At 36.4% G+C, this 21,930-nt stretch overlaps 2 protein-coding genes and 1 pseudogene across 2 annotated transcripts in view; 2 read left to right on the top strand and 1 right to left on the bottom strand.

Annotated features, from left to right (window-relative positions):
* The window catches only part of LOC111401122 (callose synthase 5-like), a 34,167-nt gene extending 24,699 nt beyond the window's left edge, over positions 1–9,468 (bottom strand). The window contains exons 1-15 of the mRNA XM_023028701.1: positions 9,237–9,468; positions 8,656–8,756; positions 6,561–6,682; positions 6,385–6,481; positions 6,136–6,246; positions 5,899–6,027; positions 5,718–5,810; positions 5,257–5,348; positions 5,030–5,156; positions 4,726–4,863; positions 4,560–4,636; positions 4,368–4,446; positions 4,159–4,284; positions 3,744–3,858; positions 3,209–3,546 (exon numbers count right to left, since the gene is read on the bottom strand). Of these exons, the coding sequence (XP_022884469.1) occupies positions 3,209–3,546; positions 3,744–3,858; positions 4,159–4,284; positions 4,368–4,446; positions 4,560–4,636; positions 4,726–4,863; positions 5,030–5,156; positions 5,257–5,348; positions 5,718–5,810; positions 5,899–6,027; positions 6,136–6,246; positions 6,385–6,481; positions 6,561–6,682; positions 8,656–8,756; positions 9,237–9,438 (1,947 nt within the window). The 5' untranslated portion in view covers positions 9,439–9,468. The remainder of the gene's footprint in view (positions 1–3,208; positions 3,547–3,743; positions 3,859–4,158; positions 4,285–4,367; positions 4,447–4,559; positions 4,637–4,725; positions 4,864–5,029; positions 5,157–5,256; positions 5,349–5,717; positions 5,811–5,898; positions 6,028–6,135; positions 6,247–6,384; positions 6,482–6,560; positions 6,683–8,655; positions 8,757–9,236) is intronic.
* A 2,575-nt stretch (positions 9,469–12,043) lies between these two features.
* On the top strand, positions 12,044–13,145 carry LOC111400252 (annotated as a pseudogene).
* Positions 13,146–15,259: 2,114 nt separating this feature from the next.
* LOC111400251 lies at positions 15,260–16,144 on the top strand. Its single transcript, XM_023027674.1, has one exon. It carries the CDS (start codon positions 15,260–15,262, stop codon positions 16,142–16,144), a length of 885 nt encoding a protein of 294 aa, XP_022883442.1.
* The last annotated feature ends 5,786 nt before the right edge of the window (positions 16,145–21,930 follow it).

Here is a 21,930-nt window from a genome sequence, read left to right as displayed (position 1 = left end):
TTAGGGACATGCATATGACAAAGAAGAGCACGAGTAATCGTTCGGCAACTCCATTTTGTTGTGGAGTATACGCACAAGATGTCTGATGCGTAATGCCTTTAGAAGTTAAATAGGAAGTAAAAGATGCAGACATATATTCTTTAGCTTTATCAGAACGCAAAATACAGATTTTCTTGTTAAATTGAGTTTTAATCGATGAACGAAAGACTTGAAATATAGAAAGTAACTCAGAACGATTTTTCATTAGGAACAACCAAGTCATATGAGAATAATCATCTACGAAAGTGACAAAATATTGAAATTTATTAGAAGAAATATTGATTGATCCCCATACATCAGAATGAACTAACTCAAATAAACTAAAAACATGACTACTAGTTCGTAACGGAAAAGACACACGGTGATGTTTGCTAAGCTGACAAGCATCACATTCAAGGGAAGACACATTGCGAAGACTCACAACTTGACGTTTTAAAGTAGATAGAGAAGGGTGACCAAGACGGTAATGCCACTGCATGGGTGAAACAGAAGACTGAAGAGCTCGAGGAGGAAAGACCGGTGAAATATCCAGGTAGTACAAGCCACCAACTTCATGCCCCATACCATTCATCCTCTTCGTCTTGAGATCCTGAAAAACACACAAAGAGGGATAAAATGTTACAGAGCACTAAAGAGATTTGGTAATTTTACTAATAGACAATAAATTAGAGAGAAATCCAGGAACATGAAGGACAGTTGACAGATTAATGTTAGGACTGGGACAAGTATTGCCTAAACCTGCAACACTAGTTTGGGAACCGTTAGCCAGGGTGACACATGTGGAATGAGTAACAAGATGATAATCAAGGAGAGAAGTAGACAAACCAGTCGTGTTCTGTTGCACCAGAATCGATAATCCACGGATTGTGAGAGGATGACAATAGACAGTGAGAAAATGCAGTACCTGACTGAGCGAGTGTGGCTATAGAAGTGGAATTAGCCTATTTATGAGCTAGAAACTCAGCATACTCATCCCGTGGTACAATTAAGAGATCAGATCCTTGTGTTGAACTACAGTTAGTTACCGGTCCAGATATTGGGTGATGGTCCTCATTAGACGAGACCTGATTGGTAGAACCAGATGGTTTGCCATGTATGTCCTAACAATAATCAACGGAGTGGCCTGTTCAACCACAGTGAGTACATTTTCGAGGTTCACGATTTCCCAAACGGCTACTGCTTCTAATATCTCGTCCACCTCTAGAACTAACACCACGTCCACTTCGACCGCTGCGTCCACCCCTGGCAACAAAGGCTGAATGAACTCCACTAGATGTATTATCGGAGAGAGTAGAGCGCTGAATACGACAAAATGTCTCTGGGAGACTTGGAAGTTCTTTTCCACCCAATATCTGTGCCCTGACAGCCTCAAACTCCGGTAGAAGACCAAGAAGGAATTTAACAACATCAATGTCTTCTCGCTGTTTTTCCATAGTCTTCAAGTCAAGAGAGATAGGTTGATGCATATTTCTTTCCTTACACACAGCCAATAGTTTATTATAATACTCAACAAGGCTGGAGGAGCCTTTCTCAAGCCCAAAATATCGTTTGTAAGTATCATAAATTCAAGTAATATTCCTAGTTCCAGAGTGTATATATTTAAGATGCTCCCAAATTTGCTTAGCAATAGACATGTAGAGAGATGAAGACTCAATATGAGGCTCAATACTACTGATCATAAGTCCAATAATTGCGTTATCTTCTTGATCCCACCGATCGTTGAGATTAGAATAGGTCTTTACAGAGTCACCTTCTGATGATTTGGCAGACGACTTGTCTAAAATCAAGTGGTTATATAAACCTTTATCTCGCAAGAAAACTTCGACACACCTAACCCAATAAGTATAATTTCTTTCATTCAATTTTTTTGGTGCCAATGGTCCAATCAAATTGAACATTTCCATCTTGGATGACGTAATTTTGAATCATAGAGAATAAGACCAATTAACAATAACAGTCGACCACAGAATCACAAATATGCCCACAATCAGGTGACCAACCAAATAATATTAAATGAGGCACAAAAGAAGAGTCCAAAGAAATAAAATCACAAAGTAAACCAACAAAATTACTGGAGCCCAATAGGATGTTCTTAAACACTGCCCAATTATTCAACCCAAATCAATCAGGTTTTAATTAACAAAGTACAGACTCACTGAAACGACGAGCCGACGACACCACCGAAGAGCAAGCCGGCAACTGAGAGACTCACTGTAATCGGCACAAACGACGCCGGGAAAACTGCCCGAATCGGAAAACTGCTGCAACCCACAACGGCAGGCAACGGCAAGTTCAAAACCCAACTTGAATGGAGTCGAAAACTGCTGCAACCCACGAAAACTGCTACAACCCACAACGGCGAACTGCAACCCAAAATACTTCTATGAACAGAGTGTTGACGCCAAGAATCTGCATCCAATACACGACCGCTACTCCAACCGCCTACTGTTTCGACAACCACGACGGTTTGTTCGGAAGAAGAAGTGGTAAGTAATACCAAACCCTAAAAGAATCGCTCTGATACCATGTAGATTAGTTTGCATAAATTGAGAGAGGAAAAATCTACTCTTCGTCTCCTCTCCCTTTTATTTATATAGAGAATCAATCACATACATATATGGAAACTAAATATACCAAATAACATTCTTGCCTAATACATATTATTTCTAATTGATTTCCTTCCTTAACAAGATCAGAGCAAAAAAAAGGTTACGATTACTGTTATGATTGTCATTTTAAAAATTATAAATTAGAAGGAAATTGAAACAAATCCAAAAGGAGAAGACAAATAAAGCAGAGAAAACAAAGCTAACATTCTGAAGAAGCTAAAAGACCTAGAAGCATGTACTCTCCCAATATAACCTCTATGTGCATATACATATATAGCAAATGGAATTTGTTTCTCACCACAAGAGAGAACTTAATCGCTACCAAAATTTGAAAAAAAAGGGCACATGTTTTCGAACACATTTAAAATTGGATGTTAATTCATTAATAGATGGTAATCGAACATCAAAGTCAGATCTCATATTTCAGACTAATACTAGCTAGTGAAAGGATGGAGCTATTCTGATGAACACTTGTATTAATATTGATTAGCTTAACCTTATCAAAAGCATGAGACAATACTAGCTTAGGAATAGAAAAGAAAAGGTGAGCAAAGATGTACCTGCGACCACCATAGGAGAAACCTTACAATTAACCAATCCGAGTTCTCAATCCAACGTCTGAGCATTGGGAATACAAAGAGAACTGACGCCAATAAATTTGGCAGCAGGTATACTACCACAGCCAAGATATATAAAGGAGGTACACCCTTAACTTTGTCAAGGAACGAGAGCACATCTTCGACATTGAAAAATGAAAATGAATTGTCTTGGTGTAGATAGCATACTGGAAGGATGATAAACCATGCAAGGCTGACAATTATCTTGAGAATGTTCCTCAAAACATCAGTGAATTTCCATCGAAGATAACCTGGGAAGTTTAGTAAGAGGTCCAAAATACCTGGCAAATTCAAAAACGAATTCCTGATAAATAAGGTGACAAGTCAAAATCTAAAGCTAAAATCAAATGAGTAAAAAGAAATGAAATGCTGGTCTAGTTTCAGAAGCTAAAGCTACACACAAATAGTTTCAACACCAAACAGTAACTTCTTAATGAAAGATATCATAGTCTTGAGTATAAAAATAAGAATTGCATACTCTGAAGGAAGCGGAGAAAGGCTGCTGTGATGAATATACTGGAAAGTTTATATAAGACATCCTTTTGGAAGATATCGAATATAGAGACATTACTCCAAGCAATGATAATCATGACCTGCAATCGATTAATCTAAACTTTAGAATAAGTACCTAAAGGAGCAAAGAAACTCTTTATTGATCATTTTTTGCCCCTGTTTGGGGCCCTTTTTTTTGGAAAGTGTATTTTGGACTTGCGATTTTTTGGAGAATGTGTAGTTAAAGAATAGAGAAAAATTTTGGATTTATGTGTAAAATTGTTTTTATGGGAGAATGTGTGGTTGAAAATGAATTTTAGAAAAATGAGTGTGTGGTTGAAAATGAATTTTGGGAAAAATGGAGCTCAAACAAAGGCTTCATATACTCGAATAATATATACCTGTAGCACAAGTACGAGAAATGTCCAAAGCCGATCAAAACTTCGGAAAATATGCCAAAAGCTCCTGGTTTCCACAAAAAATGATTTCCCCATATATCCAGGCTTTTTCTGAGAAGCTTGTTTCCCCTGGAAAAGCAGTCCAATTAAGAAAACAAGCAATGATTTTGATTCACATAAAGAGATACATCTGCACAGGATACAGATCTTACCTGTGCTACAGCTCGTGTTGATTTGAAAAACTCACCATCGTCACGAATGGGCCAACCCAAAGAGAAGCAATCTGAAGACCTAAAAAGAATGGACCAAATCATACTCCCAGAAAAAATAAGGCGAGCAAACCACCATGGCACCCTCCATCTTTATTACTATAATGAACTTTATTTATTAACTTAACTTCTTACCAGAAATACTCGTTTAGATCATCGTAATTGCACCAGGTTGAGTGTGAGGATCTTCCATTTTTGCTTTTCTTGGCTTCCTGTTACATGATAAAAATCTTTTTGTGAACTCCAAGCACAGAGTCTTTTAGGTTCTACAACTATTCGATTCAGCTTCACAATAAAGTACCGTTTCAATCACCCGATAAATGGGTGTTACAACTTTCCGCAAGAAAGATTCATCATCCCCACCATAAGAAGGTTTGATATTTTCTCCAGTAACAATGCTGACATTTCCAGCTAAAAGACCATGGAGTTCAAATGCCATCTGTAAATGTATTCACAAAATCGGAGAGAAGTACGTTAAAGAATATATACATGAGTAGAGTACGCATTTTATTGCCCATAGACTGGGCAATCCGTCATGTGAAAAGTATACCGGTGGTCAATCGACTTATATTAACAAATAGATTACGATGAATGAAACAGCGCACATTGTGAAAAATATAGCACAGGCACTCTGGCATGAAGCGTATGTTAGCTGCTTCCCCCCAGATAAGAAGATAAAGGCTCATGTATAGTAACTTTCTCTGTTGCACTTCCTGCTGCGCTTGAGGGAGCCTACAAGCAGTAAGAGATATTCACTCTTCATCGAGAGATCATATTACTCATTGAATAGATTGTGTAGCCCAAGTCTGTCGCATAACCACAATCATCTTACCTTAAGCTGTGTTTTCTTCCCAAATATTTACACCATGTTTTGTAGTTCTTGAAAAGCTTGTTCATAAAGGCATCAACAGCTCTATCATCAAGCTGAAAATAAATATTGAGTTATCAAGCAAATTTCTTTGCCCAAGTTTAAAAAACTTATGCACATAAACATACAAATCTAGTATTAAAGAAAATAAAGCTCTGGCTTTGAAAGAGTAGACATGGAAAATTAACCTAATATCATCAAGAAGGAGAAATTACAGCTTGCAAGAAAGTCAGTTACAAGGAAACCAGCAAAATGTAATACAAGGATTTCGGTTTGACTTAGAGGTCCAACTGAACCCAAGAGACATTTGAAATGCAGATACAGATTTTATTTTCCATATGATCAAAGGTGCAGGACACTAGAATTTAAGAGCTCTAGGAGATTTAAATGCATTTAGAGAAATTGACAGGTAAGAAAGTTAATACTTTTCTTAGTGGTTCAGGCTTGGGGATTAGCCTTGTGTGAATATTTGCAAGCAATAAAATCAAATGCTCCCTCTGGTTCCTGACATTATCCTTCTGTAGACATCAAAATCGCCTTGTGACAACATTTTTTTCGTTACAAAACATTAAATCATTATGGCAATATTTATTAAAGAAGACAAGCCTGAAACCCAAACATAGCCCTCAGCCAATCAAGGAGGTCCAACTCCCCTGCTTTCTGCCTCTGCTGCTCAAATGAGGCAGGCCAATTTAAGCCTCGAGTGTTCCATAAAGCGGCCACAGCAGCTTTCACCTGGCATTGATAGAGTGCAGCGATTTAATATATCTGATACTCAAACACATTTTTAAACATGCAAGTGTTCATATGTATGATGGTGCTCAGATGGTACAAATCGTTCACCTCATCTAGCTGCATGATGGCCTGTGATGCCCCAGCAGAATCCAGAGGGAGAATGTTATAGGGAGCATAGATTTCCTTCTTTGCCTGGACATCATTTGCTGCGGCCATAATCTGTTCCATAGAACTTTAATGTTCTTTAGCACTTTGTGGAAAATGAAGTTTGGAGTCATGCAAGGTGGGGGTAAAAATAATTGCTGGTACTCAGTTGATTAGATATGACACAATTCATTTATTCAATAAAAAACTAACCTCGGGAGATACTTCCTCGACTTTTTCAGTCTTATTAACTGCACAAAGCACTTCAAACAGCACACCAGCTGTCTGGTAAGCTTTGCCAAGCTGAGCTCTGTTAACAGAAAAACAGAAACGAGATATTGACAAGTTCAAAAAGATACATAAATATAAAATTAATATTCTCTCGGTACCTATCAGCTTTCTCCCCCTTGTTAAGTGCCAAAACATAGTTCTCGTAGTATTGTTTGTAGAAGCTCTCAATTTCCCGGGCATCAGTCTTCTTAACCCGTGAAGTAAGACTTGATGCGTCATCCTGAATAAAAGTTTTTCACTGACAATGAATAAACTTCAGAAGGCATAGCATGGAAATCGTGGAATTAAAACTAAAAAGTGAATGTTTCTATGCTTAAAATTTCTACACTGTCCAGTTTAAACCAGATATTCAATCAATTAGCACAATATTTGGGTTCATTTCATCTATCATTGAGACACCGTGTGATTGAAAATTAAGCTTTTAATTTAACTTAAAATTAAAAATTAAGTTTAATCACATTAATAGACTCCATAACTTTTCAAACCTGCCGTACAAAAGATTGCTCAACAAGCCACAATGGATATTTACCCTCCAATAATTGGGTAAATATTAAAAGACATTGACGCATATACATCAAATTTTACATAGCCTTTCATTTGGCCCCCATTTTGTAGAATTGAAAATGAGTGAAATAGTATTTTTTTGAAAAATAAAAGGTTGAAAATGAAGGAAAAGTTATCAATTTACATGTAATATTATTTTAGGAAGATTGTGTGGTTAAAAATAGAAGAGAGAAAAATAAAATATAATGGAATGAAAATTAATGTAGACCAAACGGGAGCATAATAAATTACATAATATCACATGTCATTTTGTCATTTGTCGATTTAAAACACGGTCAACTTTTCATCCAATTTTTTTCCCTTCGCATTATTTTAAATAACTTTTATGTACAAGTAATGTAATTCAATATTTCGACCCCGTTTGAGCCATGTTAATATAAGAATGAGAATAAAAAAGATGGTCGTTACAGTCCAACACAAGAGATAGATTTTCAAATATACTGATTTGATGTAATGGATAATGATCATATTTTTCATTTTATTGAGTAAATAATGGAAAACAAACAAGGACTTAGGTGTAATAACCCAAATCATTTTTTGTTAAAAAAAAAAAAAAATGGAAAGAAAGAAGAGGAGTTCAGAAATATGATGAGTCAAGTTCGCCCAAAAAGAGACTGAAACTAATGACGGCCCAGCTATGTGTGTTAATCCAGGAACCAATTAGTTTACCCTCTCTGGCCTCTCACTCAATTCGGTAAAAAATACTCTCACCATACCATTTGATTTCCTATATGCCTCATTTTATCAGGATACAAGTGGATGTTTGATGTAGATATTTTGATTAAAGATTCAGTGAAAAGTGAGTTTTCCAATGAATAAGCTATTAAAGAGTAAAAAAAAATTATTATAATAAGAAAATATGTGATTAAAATTGAGTTTGAAGAAAAATAAATATTAAAGAAATTGTATCAAACAGAGCTTATAATTTTCAAGTATTCATGATGTATATGAATGTAAACATACTACCAAGGAAAATGTGTACTTAAAATTAAGGATAGATATAATCTCACCACAATTTTTATTTCTTACACCATTTTTTATTTACACTTAAGGTTTTCAAAATTTTCATTAGTTAACACAATTTTTATTTGATAATATTTTTATGTCAAAGGTTCGTTGAAATAGTGTAAATAACATATTTTCTTATCATATTTTCAAAAATAAATAAATAAATAAAAATTATAAAAAAATATTTTTCCCTCTTTCAAAGTATAAAAAAAATATTTTGATATAAATTATCATAAAAAATGAGACGTATTAATTAACTGATGGTGTAAGATCAAAATTTGACAAAAAAATGTAAAGAAAATAATTACTACAACGAGCAAAGATCAAAGAGTTTAAATATAATTAAAATATGGTGTATCAAATAAAAATTAGGAAAATGATAAATGTACAACACTAATAGTGAGGTCCCCTCTTGTAAGGGCACTGTAAGACTTGCTGTACACCAGCAAGCATCTCCCTAAAAGTTATGGTTATAGTATAATCACTCTAAAATTAACTATTGACTATAATTTTACTTTTTTTATCAAAATTTTGTGCTGCACTGAAATGTCACACCAACATAAATGATGTAACTGTCAAAGAATATCAATACAAAATCAACCAAAAAAGTCAAATTTCTACCCGTTCTAATCTTTGAAGGAGACCAGTCTTGAACTGTCGGACACCACGTCCACTAGATCTCGGGTCCAATCTGCACGCCTTCTCTAATGCATAGAATCGACCTATAATTTAATGATTTCATTACCAAGAAAATGTTGAAATAAAAAAAAAATATTGAACTCTTTCCAATTAATTACTTCTGTATTATAAAGATTTGCAGAATGTGGAGATTGATTTTGTATAATGCACTAAAAACAATTCTCCAAGGTTACGTACGTCTTCAAAGAACAATGTAACGGCAGAACACGAAATCGTAATGTTGAGGGTCTAGAATAATTTTCTGTGGTGATGGTTAGTTGAGGAGATTAGGGTCTAGAATCAGAATAAAAATGACTGATATGTGATTATTCAGTGAGATATCTCCACGTGCAACAGAAAAGCTTTCCTGAACTAGGTTTAAGGAATTGTTTCTACAGGATAAAATTTGACGACGGTGGAGCAGTGCAATAATCTAAAAATTGTATAGTGCGTACGTATTTATGGCCTGATAATAATAATAATAATAATAATTAGAGTGGATATAATTGAAATTGTGGACGTACAGAGGTAGGCGATGCGAGGACGTTCATTCTGGATCTCCTTGGCGACTCGGAGGATGGGGGCTATGGATTGGAGGGAGGAGGGAACAACCTCGCTGTCGAAGACCTCCATGGAGAAGGTGGTGGTGGCCGCACTGCGTGAGGGCCGTCGCGTCAGGGAGGATGGCTGGCCGGACGGCTCATTTCCCACTGGCAACTGCGACATCTTCTACTTTCGTTCGCGAGCTCTGCTAAGCTGCAACTAAACAAGTATGTATCATGCTCCACTTCTAATAATCACCACGCAACATCATCATTATTCGTCAGAAACGCACAGTTACGCATTTTTCAAATACAAACTTAAACACATAGAATAGGCACAGACACGCTTGTGTTTGTGTGAGCGCGCACACATAAACTCGAATATTTAAGTCACAAAATAAACTCACAGAAATGCAGAACGAAAAAGTTTTCAATATTAATTTTGGAGCAATCAGATTTGTTCCTACAAATACTCGCAGAGTTAGTCAAAATATGGAGAAACAGTTCTATTATAAATACTCAAACAATCCAAAATTCTGCTTTCAATCTGAATTAATTGAAAAATCATAAGAAATAATATTAATACGCCTCTTAGTGCCGATTCCTTTCCATATACATCGCATTCACATACGAGTTTCGATTCATAAAAGCGTATGAAGCTTACACGAGAAGATCGAATCTGGAAATTGAAGGAGCAGAAGAAGAGCTAGCTAGCCTTCTCCTACAAATGAATCCAGCATCGCATATACATATAAGCCTACCAGTTCATGTATATATCAGTAAAGAAATTGGAGTTGGATACTGGAAAGAGTATCTATTGAGGAATTTGTGATGAAGTATAAATGATACGACGGAATGGAGTTTTGACGGAGATGGAGGGGCCGTGTTAGCATCAAAGGGAGGGAAATTTTTAACTGTAGAGAGAGAAATGTGCAGTGTTGAGAGTGAAATTTTCTAAATGTGAGAGAGAAATGTGCAGTTTGTGAGAATGAAGAACACGTGATTGGATACGAGGGATTTACGGTTAGACCGTTGGAACGAGTCCGAACTCATCATCGGCGATCCGGTATTGCCCTTTCGGTCTTTCAATTTCTCCTTGTCGTAAACAAATTTTAAAAAATTACTTTTAATTCATTTTTCTTTGATTTAACTTTTTAAACAGTACTGGTGAATAATGATCGCTATTTAGGATTTTTGATAGGTTTTTTTAATAGATGGTTCTTGTAAAAGAGCATTCAACTTGATCTAATAGTGGAATTGGTTTGTGCTTGATCCATATTGTCGGGTACTTTAGCTCGTAACATTATTCAATTTAATTTTTTTACCAAAACATTCAGGAAGGATGAATTGCTTCCAGAGAGAAATCTATTGACTCTCTTTCAATTGGTTGGACCGTAAATGCAATAATTTACTTCATGGGCGAGGTCTCTGGTTCAAGTCTCAACTGTGCCAGGGACGAAAATAGATTTAAGGTCGGTTCAGTAGTGATTTTGAGAATTGATTTTTTGACCTTAAAAGAAAAAGTAAGTCCTACTTGTGAGTGGAGAAATCAAAAATGACAGTTGAAATGGTAAAATATCTGTCAAAATTTGATTTTTTTTGGTTGAAAAATTGCTACCAAATAGAGACTTAGAATACAACGATAAATAACAACTTCAACTTCAATAAGCACAACCTTTTCAACATGAGCATAATAAACTGACATGCAATAGTAGGAGTTATTTGAACTTGCGAGTAGGATTTCTTTTTCTTTGTTTGATATTTTAATTTTTCTAAGTTTTTGACAAGGGTAATTAGAACAAAAAGTCCCTATCTTTTAATGTTATTGTGTAAAATGTCTCTACCTTTCATTTTTTGGCCCACACTTACCTTTTACCTTTTATTGCGCAAAAGGTCATTTTCATATTTTTTAATAAAATGACGATTTTACCCTTCTACTCATATAAAACAAAACGAAAAGAAAAGAAAAATAAATAATTAATTACAATCATAGTCCTAAATTTTTTAAAACATTACAGATAAGTCCTAAATTTTCCACTACCACCACTTTCACTATCCCACCAAGCTGCCACCTATAGATCCACAGAACACCACCTTCCAACCACAACACCCGTCGGACTCCACCACCACCAGCCTCGCCTGACTCTCCCCAACATCCTCCTCCACAGTGCCAATCTCTTCGAAAACAACCACATTTAAGCCCAAAATACCAAACAGCTGTATACAACCCTTCACCGCAATCCTACTTTCGGCGCCACCCACGGTTGCGCACCACCACAGATGGTTATCCCTTGCCTCAAGGAACATATACATGGCCTCACATCAATCAAAACTGCCTCAATTTTTTGTTTCCCTCTTTATTAACGGGAATTTATTTTCTTGAATAAAAGAATTTGCCATTCATGTCCCTGTTACTTCAGTATTTTTTGAATACAGTTGATTTTGGTTTTAGTAACTTGTTACTTCAGTATTTTCTGATTACGGTTGCAATGATTTTGGTTTTAGTAACCTGTCACATGAGATTTCCCCAGAGAAAAACATCTGCGGGAGAAATTTATGCTTATGTTAGTGCCCTATGGCTCATGTGGGACAATTAGAACTAATTCTCACTTTTGGAGATACCACTTGCTTGCAAGTTTTTTGGGTTTTGTTCATGCTGTTTGTTGCTGACTGGTTGCTAAGCTCTCCCTGAACATAGTTTTGCCTTACGAATTATATTTAAAGCTGTATTTGGGACATTATGAAATTCTTGGCAGTTTTAATGAACTCCTTATATTTTTCATTGACAGATGAATGTCGAAATGCTAATGAAGATAGCTGGTTCAGTCCGAACAGGTGGGAAAGGTACCCCGAGAAGGTCTGTATCTTCGATACCATTCCAAGTTTTTTTTTTTACGTTCTTCACAATAATGAACACACTTCGTTGAAATTGGCGTCCATCCTGATTTGTATAGGGAGTACATATAGGTTTTGTATTAAGCTGGGACACAAGTTGGATAGAGTTAGTGCATTCTCTCTATCAAAGTTGTATAATATATGCCTTCAATTGCAGAAAAAAGAAGGCTGTTCAAAGACAACCACCACAGATGACAGAGACTTCAAAGCACCCTGAAGAGAATAGGTGTGAATGCAATACCTGCAATTGAGGAGGTCAATATTTTCAAGAAGGATGTAGCTATCCAGTTCGTTAACCCTAAAGGGACACATATTTTAAACTGAATCCGTGTTTTGTCTTTTAGGTTGGCGCTAACTGTTGTTTTTCTTTGTTATTTAGTTCAAGCTTCTATTGCTGCCAACACTTGGGTGATTAGTGGCACTCCTCAGAACAAAAGTATGTTACTCTTTTTTTCTTGAAAAGTTATAATGGTTTCTTTTTAATCTTTCATCTAATGGTGATTTGAATGTTTATACATTTTTATTCTAGACTTCAAAACTGGGTTTTGGTCTGTGATTTAGTTTGTTTATTAAGATCTTTCTTGTCTGTATTTCTCCGTTATCGGTAAAAGAAAAGGAGAGTAGCTTCATTGCTTGTCCTTTTCCGTTGTTTTAATACTCTGTTAATCCTGACCTTCACGTGATGTTATTGCAGAGTTGCAAGACATTCTTCCTCAAATTATTCACCAGTTGGGTATGCATCATTTCCTGTTTCTTGTAGTATTTGGTTTTTTGGTTTCTGCTATGACTTCAAATAATTGAATGTTTTAACCTGAAAAATTCAGGTCCAGATAACTTGGAGAATCTGAAGAAATTGGCAGAGCAGTTCCAGAAGCAGGAGCCTGTTGCTGGTGCTACTTTGGAACTGAAACATGGAGGATGAGGTTGCTGAACTTGACGATAGTGAGACCTTTGAACATTGAAACTGCTGCAGAGGAGGGTCACACATCGAAGTAGTTCAAAGATTTTGCGCCGTCCATATATCGTAACTGTTATTGGGCTTCTGGCCAAAAATTTTCTTCATGAATCTAATGAGTGGAGTACGACTGACCATGGTTACAAAAATCAATTTGATGTTATTGGAAATGTTCCAATTCCCATGAATAGTGGATTATCAATGTTATATATTTGTCACAGATTAGATGAGCAATATTGGACGAGTCCCTTTGAAACCATTTTGTGGGAGTTCTTTATTATGATGGAATGTCATCACAAAAATTAAGATTTCTTGAAAAAAATTTGGACCATGCTAGTTGTATAATCGGAGTTGACAACTTCGATTGATAACTACTAACATGGGAGGGGACCCCACGATAAATAAATAAATTGTGGGCCCCTTCTTGTAAAAGATTGTCAATCTCAATTGTACAACTAACAAAATTTTTAATTTTTAGTAAAAATTTAAAATTGAAATTTTGCAATGTCAGTTCGTAATAATAAGATTTTATATTATTTCATCATTTTACCATACTATGTTGATCGTATAATTATACAATATTATAAAATACTAATTGAATGGAAATAACAATTTAGGATGATGGTAGGTGGCGTTAAAGGAGTAAGTTGTAAAGTGCACCTCTATATTAATCCGATCAATTGTACAATAATTTATTAATTAGCAGAGGTTATTAAAATTAGAACATTTATTTAAAAAATTAATTCATATATATTTGCTAATGTCACTATATCTAGGTAGTTAGAATGTTTTCATCATGTTAATTTATTCTTATATAATTGTTTGTAAGTTATCAATGGGCATGATATACATTTTCAATAAATATTAAATGAGCTTGGTATCCATCCCCAATAAAAAATAAAATAAATAAATAAATAAATGTAAGGATAGTACTCCAAGACGATTGAGAAGAAGAAACATGTTACTCTGTGATATGGCAAGTTTTGGTTATACTCGAACATTTTATCCCGAGGACATTTTTCAGAAACCTTTACGTTTCCACATCTGTACTGCTCAAGCATTACCCTCCTCAGGATATAATGCTCGAGCACTTGCGGCCTTGCTGTATCATCATTTCCATGATCCTGTCCTCGAGCAAGAGTGGTCTCGGGATATATTCTCCTCGCATCCCACGATTGTTATTACTGACCCAATAGGATTCCTATGTAGTTGGGACTCTAATCCTACCATATTACTTCAATGCTTGACTTCCATAAGGATTCTATCCCAAACATAATTATGACATTGGTCCAACTCCTTCACCTAATAGGACTTCATTGGATAGAGATACTCAACTAGTTGAGTCCCACTAGGAGAATGTCACCTGCTACTATAAATATAGGACCATGGGTCATGGTTCAGGTACGTTTTCATTATTTTCCAGTTTATAATCTGACGCATATAATTCCCTTTCTAACTTAAGCATCGAAGGGACGACGAGAAGATACCTTGTTGCCTTTGTTTTAGGAACTGGAAGACTACGATCGTGCTCATTCGAAGTCCTCAAGCTCGGGAAATCAACAGGTACAATTTTTGGTAGCATCATTGGCCCCGTCTGTGGGAACCGCTACCAAAACATATGGTTAACACGCGATCAGGTCCTCCTCCCGCAAGCTCATCCGCTCTCATCCCTCATCCTACTGAAGATCAACCGACTCCTCAAGAAGAGTCGTCAAGAGTGCCTGCACCCCAGTCGACGGTCGTCACAACTGAAGCCTTCGAAGAGCTCCGTCAGCAGGTGGTCACGCTAATGCAGCCGTTAAGTAAAAGAAATTCACATCCGGTGCAGGCAAAGCATGGTGGTTTTATGATTGATGCACAAGTTCGAGCACCAAACCCCGTAATTGGTGGAGTAGGGACCTCGGGTACTCGTAACATGGCCTCGGGCTCGAGATCACTTGCTATGGATTCCAGAGAGATTGCTCGTATCATTCAAGAAGGAATTACAGCTGGCCTGCAATGAAATGCTCGGGGGCCAACGAGTTTTACCCCTAACACTACATTTACACCAGAGAAATTGTCTTATCCCCTGCCCAACAGATTCAAATATCCTCGCATTAAAGAGTATGATGGGACGATCGACCCAATCAACCATCTCAATGTATATACCGATGTCATGAATTTGCAAGTTGCGTCGGATCAAGTTTTGTGCAAAGCCTTCCTACAAATGTTGACTAATGCTGCTAGGGACTGGTTCTCGACATTGGAGCCCAACTCCATAGCCTCATTCTTAGATTTGGCTGATAAGTTCTCAGCCTTCTTTTCAAGTAGCAAGCGTATCAGAAAGACTGCGGCCTCTCTCATGCAACTTTGCCAGGGAACAAATGAAACCCTACAAGGATTTATGACGAAGTTTAACAAGGAAAGACTTCAAATATCTTACCTTCACATTACGGCGGTTGTCTCCGCCCTTACATATGCCATAAAGTATGAAGCCTTCAAGATATCCTTATCAAAGACCCCGCTACAGACAGTGACCAAACTCCTCACCCGAGCTGAAAAATACATTAATACGGAGGAAATGCTGAATCCAAGGAGATCTGGTCCTTCCCATGAAAAGGTCGAGAACAAGAAGCAACATGATCCTGTTTCCCGGCCAGAGCATCCTCGGGACACGCGGAAGAATGAAGGGCGACCAGGGCCTCTCACCTGGTTGAACACCTCCAAGGCAAATATCTTAATGGAGATCAAAGATATGAAAGAGTTGAAGTGGCCTTCAAGAATGAAGTTGCCCCCTGACCCAAGAGATAGGAGCAAGTATTGTGAATTTCATCGAGATCATGGGCATACCACGAAGGATTGCCAAGCCTTGCAGCGGGAAATTGAAGCTCTCATCAAAAGAAGGCTCTTAAGAAATTACATTGGTCATGATAAACGCCCAAGAAATGACTGTTACAATTGGAAAGAGCATGGAGCCGGAAGCAGTGCTCAACCCACTGCTGGGACCATTAATATTATCATTGGAGACATGGTATCTGGAGGAAACACAAATAGTGGGTGAAAGCAATATGCCCGCCAACATGCTCATACCTCAAGGGAATCCCATGATAAACTCTCAGACATTACTTTTGGGGTAAGAGATTTGGAAGAAGTATCATATCCTCATGACAATGCTTTGGTCGTCTCTGCAATTGTTGCTAACTTTGAAGTAAAGAGGATTCTGATTGATAATGGGAGTGCATCAAATATATTCTCATAGGAGGCTTTCGCTAAAATGGGGATCTGTCCCAAACAGCTCTGTTGATGTAAAAATTAGCAAGGATAATTTTGAACCAACTTTAAGAAAAAGGCGATTTGTGTTTAGAAAAGATTGCAAAGATGTGATCAGGCCATAGTCGTCATCTTAATTTGTTGTCCTTTTACAAGGGTCCTATTCTACTATTTATATATATTTCAGCCGAAATTACATCAAATCAGCAACAGTGTCGAGCTTGCAACTCGGGTCGTCGAATTCTCCAATGATTCGTCAACAAGGCCGGTGGTCATGTGCCAAAGTAATGATGACCCGTAGGGGGCTGGAATTCGAGGACTTGAAATTGGCTATTCCGGGCGACGATGACATCACCTGTGGCAAGTGTCTCCGATTGAGAGGGTGATGTGATAAGGGGTAATCGTGGTGTTTTTCTGAGATAACGACGGGTAACTCCGACCTGAGAGTGTGAACCGAACTCACTTTTAACTGAGGTGGGGTTAGCGAACTGTTTTTACCAGATCGAAGTTTGGATGTCAACAAGCTCAAAGCAGTCAAAACTCCTTTACAGGGATTTGGTGGTGGAATCATTATCCTGGAAGGTATCGTCGAGCTTCCCTTACATTGGGTTCTGACAATGCACAAGTGATGGAGATCACACCCTTCCAAGTGGTTAACACTCCTATGGCTTACAAAATCATCTTGGGAAGACCCCTACTGTACAAGATCCAAGCCATTGTATCAACTTTTCACTTAGCCATGAAGTTCCCAGGTCATGGTATCGAAATAGTTTGAAAAGACCAAGCAGCTGCTAGACAATGCTATGTTACTAGCATCCGAGGAATAAGAACAGACGTCATGCAACTTTCAGACCTCGAGCTCAAGCCTAGAGGTAGATTTGCCCCGATGGAGGAATTGGAGGTGGTCGAGCTCGAGCATGGAAAAAGGGTAACAATTGGTCGAGATCTCAAGGCTACCCTCCGGGAAAAAATCATCAATTGTTTGTCTCGCAACATTGATTTTTTTAATGGAAGGTCGAGGATATACTAGGGATAGACCCAAAATTAGTAGTCCATAGACTCAACATAAGCCTAGGGGCCAGACGTGTTAAGTAAAGGAAGAGGCAGTTTGCGCTTGAAAGACGAGTGGTCATTCAAGAAGAGGTCGGTAAACTAGAAAGAGCGAGGTTCATAAAGGAAGTCCAATACCCCGATTGGCTCACTAAAACTCACTATTCAAAGCATTGTTTTAGCCAAACAATGGCCATCAAATAGGGGGCTTAATTCAATTATAATCATTACATAATAGTTCGTTTTAGGTCTTTCAATAAGTATAGGAAAAGGATTTCGATATGTCTATTTATATATGTGTTGATCTATACAACCAGGATATGCCAATATAATTTAATTTTGTTGCAGTGCTTTATTTCGATTTGTATGAATGTTTTTGTTTATCTGCTATATGATATAATGCACTCACACTTGTATTTTTTAGGATTATTCACCTCAGCTAGTCAGCCCTTTTCAAGCTTGACGCCCCGCTATTGGCAAGGGGTCCAGGATGGCACCAACAGATTCCTTGCCAATGGGGGGCCGTCCTAGTTTGAACAGGGTTGAAGTTGTCCTGTTTAAGTAGCATGATTTGTATTTTTAATATACCGATAATTGGTATAATTTCAAATAATTTTATATATTTGGCCGCTTGTTTGCCAGCGACGGCTTCGACTGTAACTTGTTTAAAAATGGAAGGATTTTGACTAGGTGCCAGAGGAGTCAGTCATGTTTTCTCGTCATATGAACATATTTGGCAACTCCCAAAAAAGACTGTTCTATGTTCTTCATCTATAAACAAATTTGGCAACTCCCGAAAATGACTACTCTATGACCATGCATTATGAGTCTTGATTTTCCACATGCTCTGCTCATAATACTTTTTGTTGTTCAAAACTTCAAAAAGTCGAATTCTCGTGTGCTATTAATAATGTTATTTTTAGATCTCATTTGTCGGAATCATAAACATGTTAGTATATCCATTTTTATTAAATGATTAGACCATGCCATTTCCCTATTTGACCCGCTTTAATTTATTTTATGATTTACTATATATAAAATCATTTTTAACCACACATTCACTTATAAAATATTTTACACATTCTCTCATAACTTTTTCCATACTTTTGAATTATATCTTATCCTAAAAATCAATATTCAAAACTCATTTTTCTTACAATAATAATTGTCAAACAGACTCTTAATTTAGCCTTCATTTGACAATTTATAAATACATTTACAAAGATGAATAATAATGAATCTCACGAATTGTGTGATTAAAATGATGTCAAATTACTATTTAGAAATATATTTTTTCAAAAAATGCGGGTCAAACGGGACCTACATATCACTAGTGGCTAATAAAAAACAAATAGTAGGATGCCTGGTGCCTTAGGCCCGCTCCCCTCGACTGCCGTCACCTCATCCCACCCATAAACGAAAAATATATATATATATATATATATGAAAAGTAGATGAGGAATTAGGTTAGCTGGTGAATGGTATTGATACCTACCCAACCGCCGAAACTTAAACCATTACACCACAGAATGCCAAACCATGAATCCTTTTGACATTAAGCCCCGTGTGATAGGAATAAAAATTTAATTTTTTATTAAAGTTATAGTTATCAATTAATTTTAATAAAATATTTCATGAGATGAATAATTTTTTAATCACATATTTTTATTAAAATATACTTAAATGTCTGATTTTAATCCTTATCAAATAGGATCGAAAGAATGTTATACCACTCTCTACATTCTTATTGTTGGTATGGGTGTAGCAATTCTACTCCCTAAATGTTTGTTAATAATTAATTTGAATCGGCCCTTATTAAATATGTCGAACTAGAGTTAGATCAATGAGTGGGAGGAATTGCCCATCTCTCTCTTGGTACAACTTGCAAAGCTCCCTCCTTCGATCTTTATGACAATAGGATTGGACAAAAATGATAGAAAGATTAGCCAGTCTAGCAAAAGAGGGCATAGCAAAGCGAAATGCTGTTTTAAAATAAAGAAATAGGTAGGATGAGGAGCTACTTCCCCATCTAGCTACTCTAGGTTGGAGGGTTGGTACTAGGGTAAATTTATAGACACCTTTTCATACTTCATATTCGGAGTATTTCATTTAATTTTCTCGGCAGTATTGGACTTTGCTGTATTTATATCAAATAGACTAACAATGTAAAAATTTTCACTAAACCAATTTGCATTAATCACTATTTATCGAATTGTGGATGTGAAAGTATTATTATGTAACTCTAATGGGGTTGTAATTCCAATTTAGATGATACTAATGTAACATTAAATGATAAATGAAATAATATGATTCAATTAATTTCACCTTTCATTTAATTTATATCTAGAGCACTATCTAGATTGAAATTGTAATTTCAATAAAATTACATAACATTAATCTATAAAATAATAATATATATATAGAGTGAATCTACGTCTTACACGTAACATTGTTTCTATAAATATAAGGTTAGAAAAGGACATGGGTGGCACGTTTTGCCTGGCATAGCGCAATCATCGAAGTAGATTTTTCTCTACATTCGCTTTTTAGCCTGCAACAACAATAATTGCTAATTGAATTTCTTTCACTGCCAAGTGCCAATAAATAAGGCCTCTATATATGGAAAAAATCATTTGTACGTAAAATATTTGTACAGAAGTCATACAAATGCTCACAATCCTAGGGTTAAAAACTAGGGTTCAAAATTTATATGAGTAGTTTAATAGTTTAAAAATTAGATTTTCATCTTTAAATTAAATACCAATTATACTCGAATTTCATTTCAAATTGTCTTCTCTCTCTATCAATTATAATCAATTTTCTCTCTCTCCATCTCCTTATCTCTTTTATCAATTATAATCCATCTCCTTCTCTCTCCTCAAACTCTCCCCACCTCCTCTCTCTCTCTCTCGCTCTCTATGTGGCAGCTCAAGAAAGGTTTAGGAGGTGATACTTCTATTTTCACTCTCCCCACCCAAATTCAATTTCACCAGCAGCTTCATCCCCAGGTTGTACCGTCTTTTCCAGACGATAGCGCAGTGATCTGTGGCCTCATCTTCACCAGCGGCTACAGTGCGCATCTTGCTCGAGTATCCATGATCTGTCTCTGCCACCGATTTCTATGGTTGTGGATCTGTCGTCGGTGTGGTGGATTTGTGGGTGTCAACCGATGATATTGGATCTCTAATTTTGGATTAATTTTTTTGGATCTGTAATGCGCTGGTGGTAGCATTGGGCGGATGAGTTCTGGTTTTGGTTCTAACATTGGGCTGGAGGAGAATAGGGAGGAGGACAATGGTGGTTGTGGATGGTGGTTTGTGTGTAGGATGGCATGGGTGACCCAATCTGGATTTTTTTTTTTTTTTTTTTTGTGGTTCCTATTAATGTGGTGGTGGTTCCAATAGTGTGGGATGGCCGGTGGTGTTGTGGTTGCTGTAGTGGTTTTACTCACGACGATGTTGCAGTCGGGGTGACGGTGGCGGTTTTGGTGGCGGTGCTGTTGTAGGCAGAGGTTGTCACAAGTGTTGGTGGTGGTCACATGGTCAAAGATTATTTGCCTGATTACGATCATTAAATTAATTAATCTATGACCAATAGAGACCGATGAACAAGATAAATTGTGACCAATGTGACCTAAAAAAATATCAATTTGTGACCGTCTAATGACTGTGACCAATACATAAATTGCGACGTATTAATTTTCGATCTGTGACCGATGAACAAATTGTGACCTATAAATTTTTTTAATTGTGACCCTAAAATAATTTGTAATATTTAAAAATTATGATTTCTAACCGAAAAATAATATATGATTAATTAAAATATGAATTTGTGACCAAATGTATAGATATGTGACCTTAATGTATGACAAAATCGAATAAATTGGATACCAGTTCAATCATTAAATCTGCAATTTTTTCCTCAATCGTGAATAATTGTCCTCTGTTGCGTGAATAATTGTGTGGGTTTGGAATGTAAATATGTATTTTAAGGAGTTTGTTCAAGTATGGAAACTGGATTCTTAATTTTAGGGATTTAATTGCAACAAAATCCCCTCTCTCTCTCTCTCTCTCTCTCTCTCTCTCTGTTTTGAAATTAAAAACTTTTCATCTTAAAACCAAAATATAGCATAGTTAATGTAGGTATTATGAAATTTTCCCTAAATTAAATATTGCCAAAAAAAATTGGGCTCCACATATTTGTGTGTATTCTAAAGGGCTTATGTGAAGCCCTCCTTCTTTACACACAGTGTAGTCATTCATCACTCTTGTACTTACAACACGAATATATAATTACCCTAATAATGAAATGACTTATTATGATTTTATTAAGCTATAGTTTGTCTCAGCCGAAATCATATTTTCATTAAAATTTGATAAAAAATTATGAAATACATTGTTAAAAATTGATAAAAGTGGTTGATCACATGATATGTGCGATTCAAAATAAATTTCAAGAAAAATAAAGGTCAAACATGAAATAAAAGTTAAATTCACATAACATATTTGTTACACACAATTTTAAGCA

Source organism: Olea europaea, chromosome 10, assembly GCF_002742605.1.
Source record: "Olea europaea var. sylvestris chromosome 10, O_europaea_v1, whole genome shotgun sequence".
In the NCBI taxonomy this organism is placed as follows: Eukaryota; Viridiplantae; Streptophyta; class Magnoliopsida; order Lamiales; family Oleaceae; genus Olea; species Olea europaea.
Note: the sequence above shows the minus strand (reverse complement) of the source record. Positions and strands in the feature narration are given on the sequence as shown.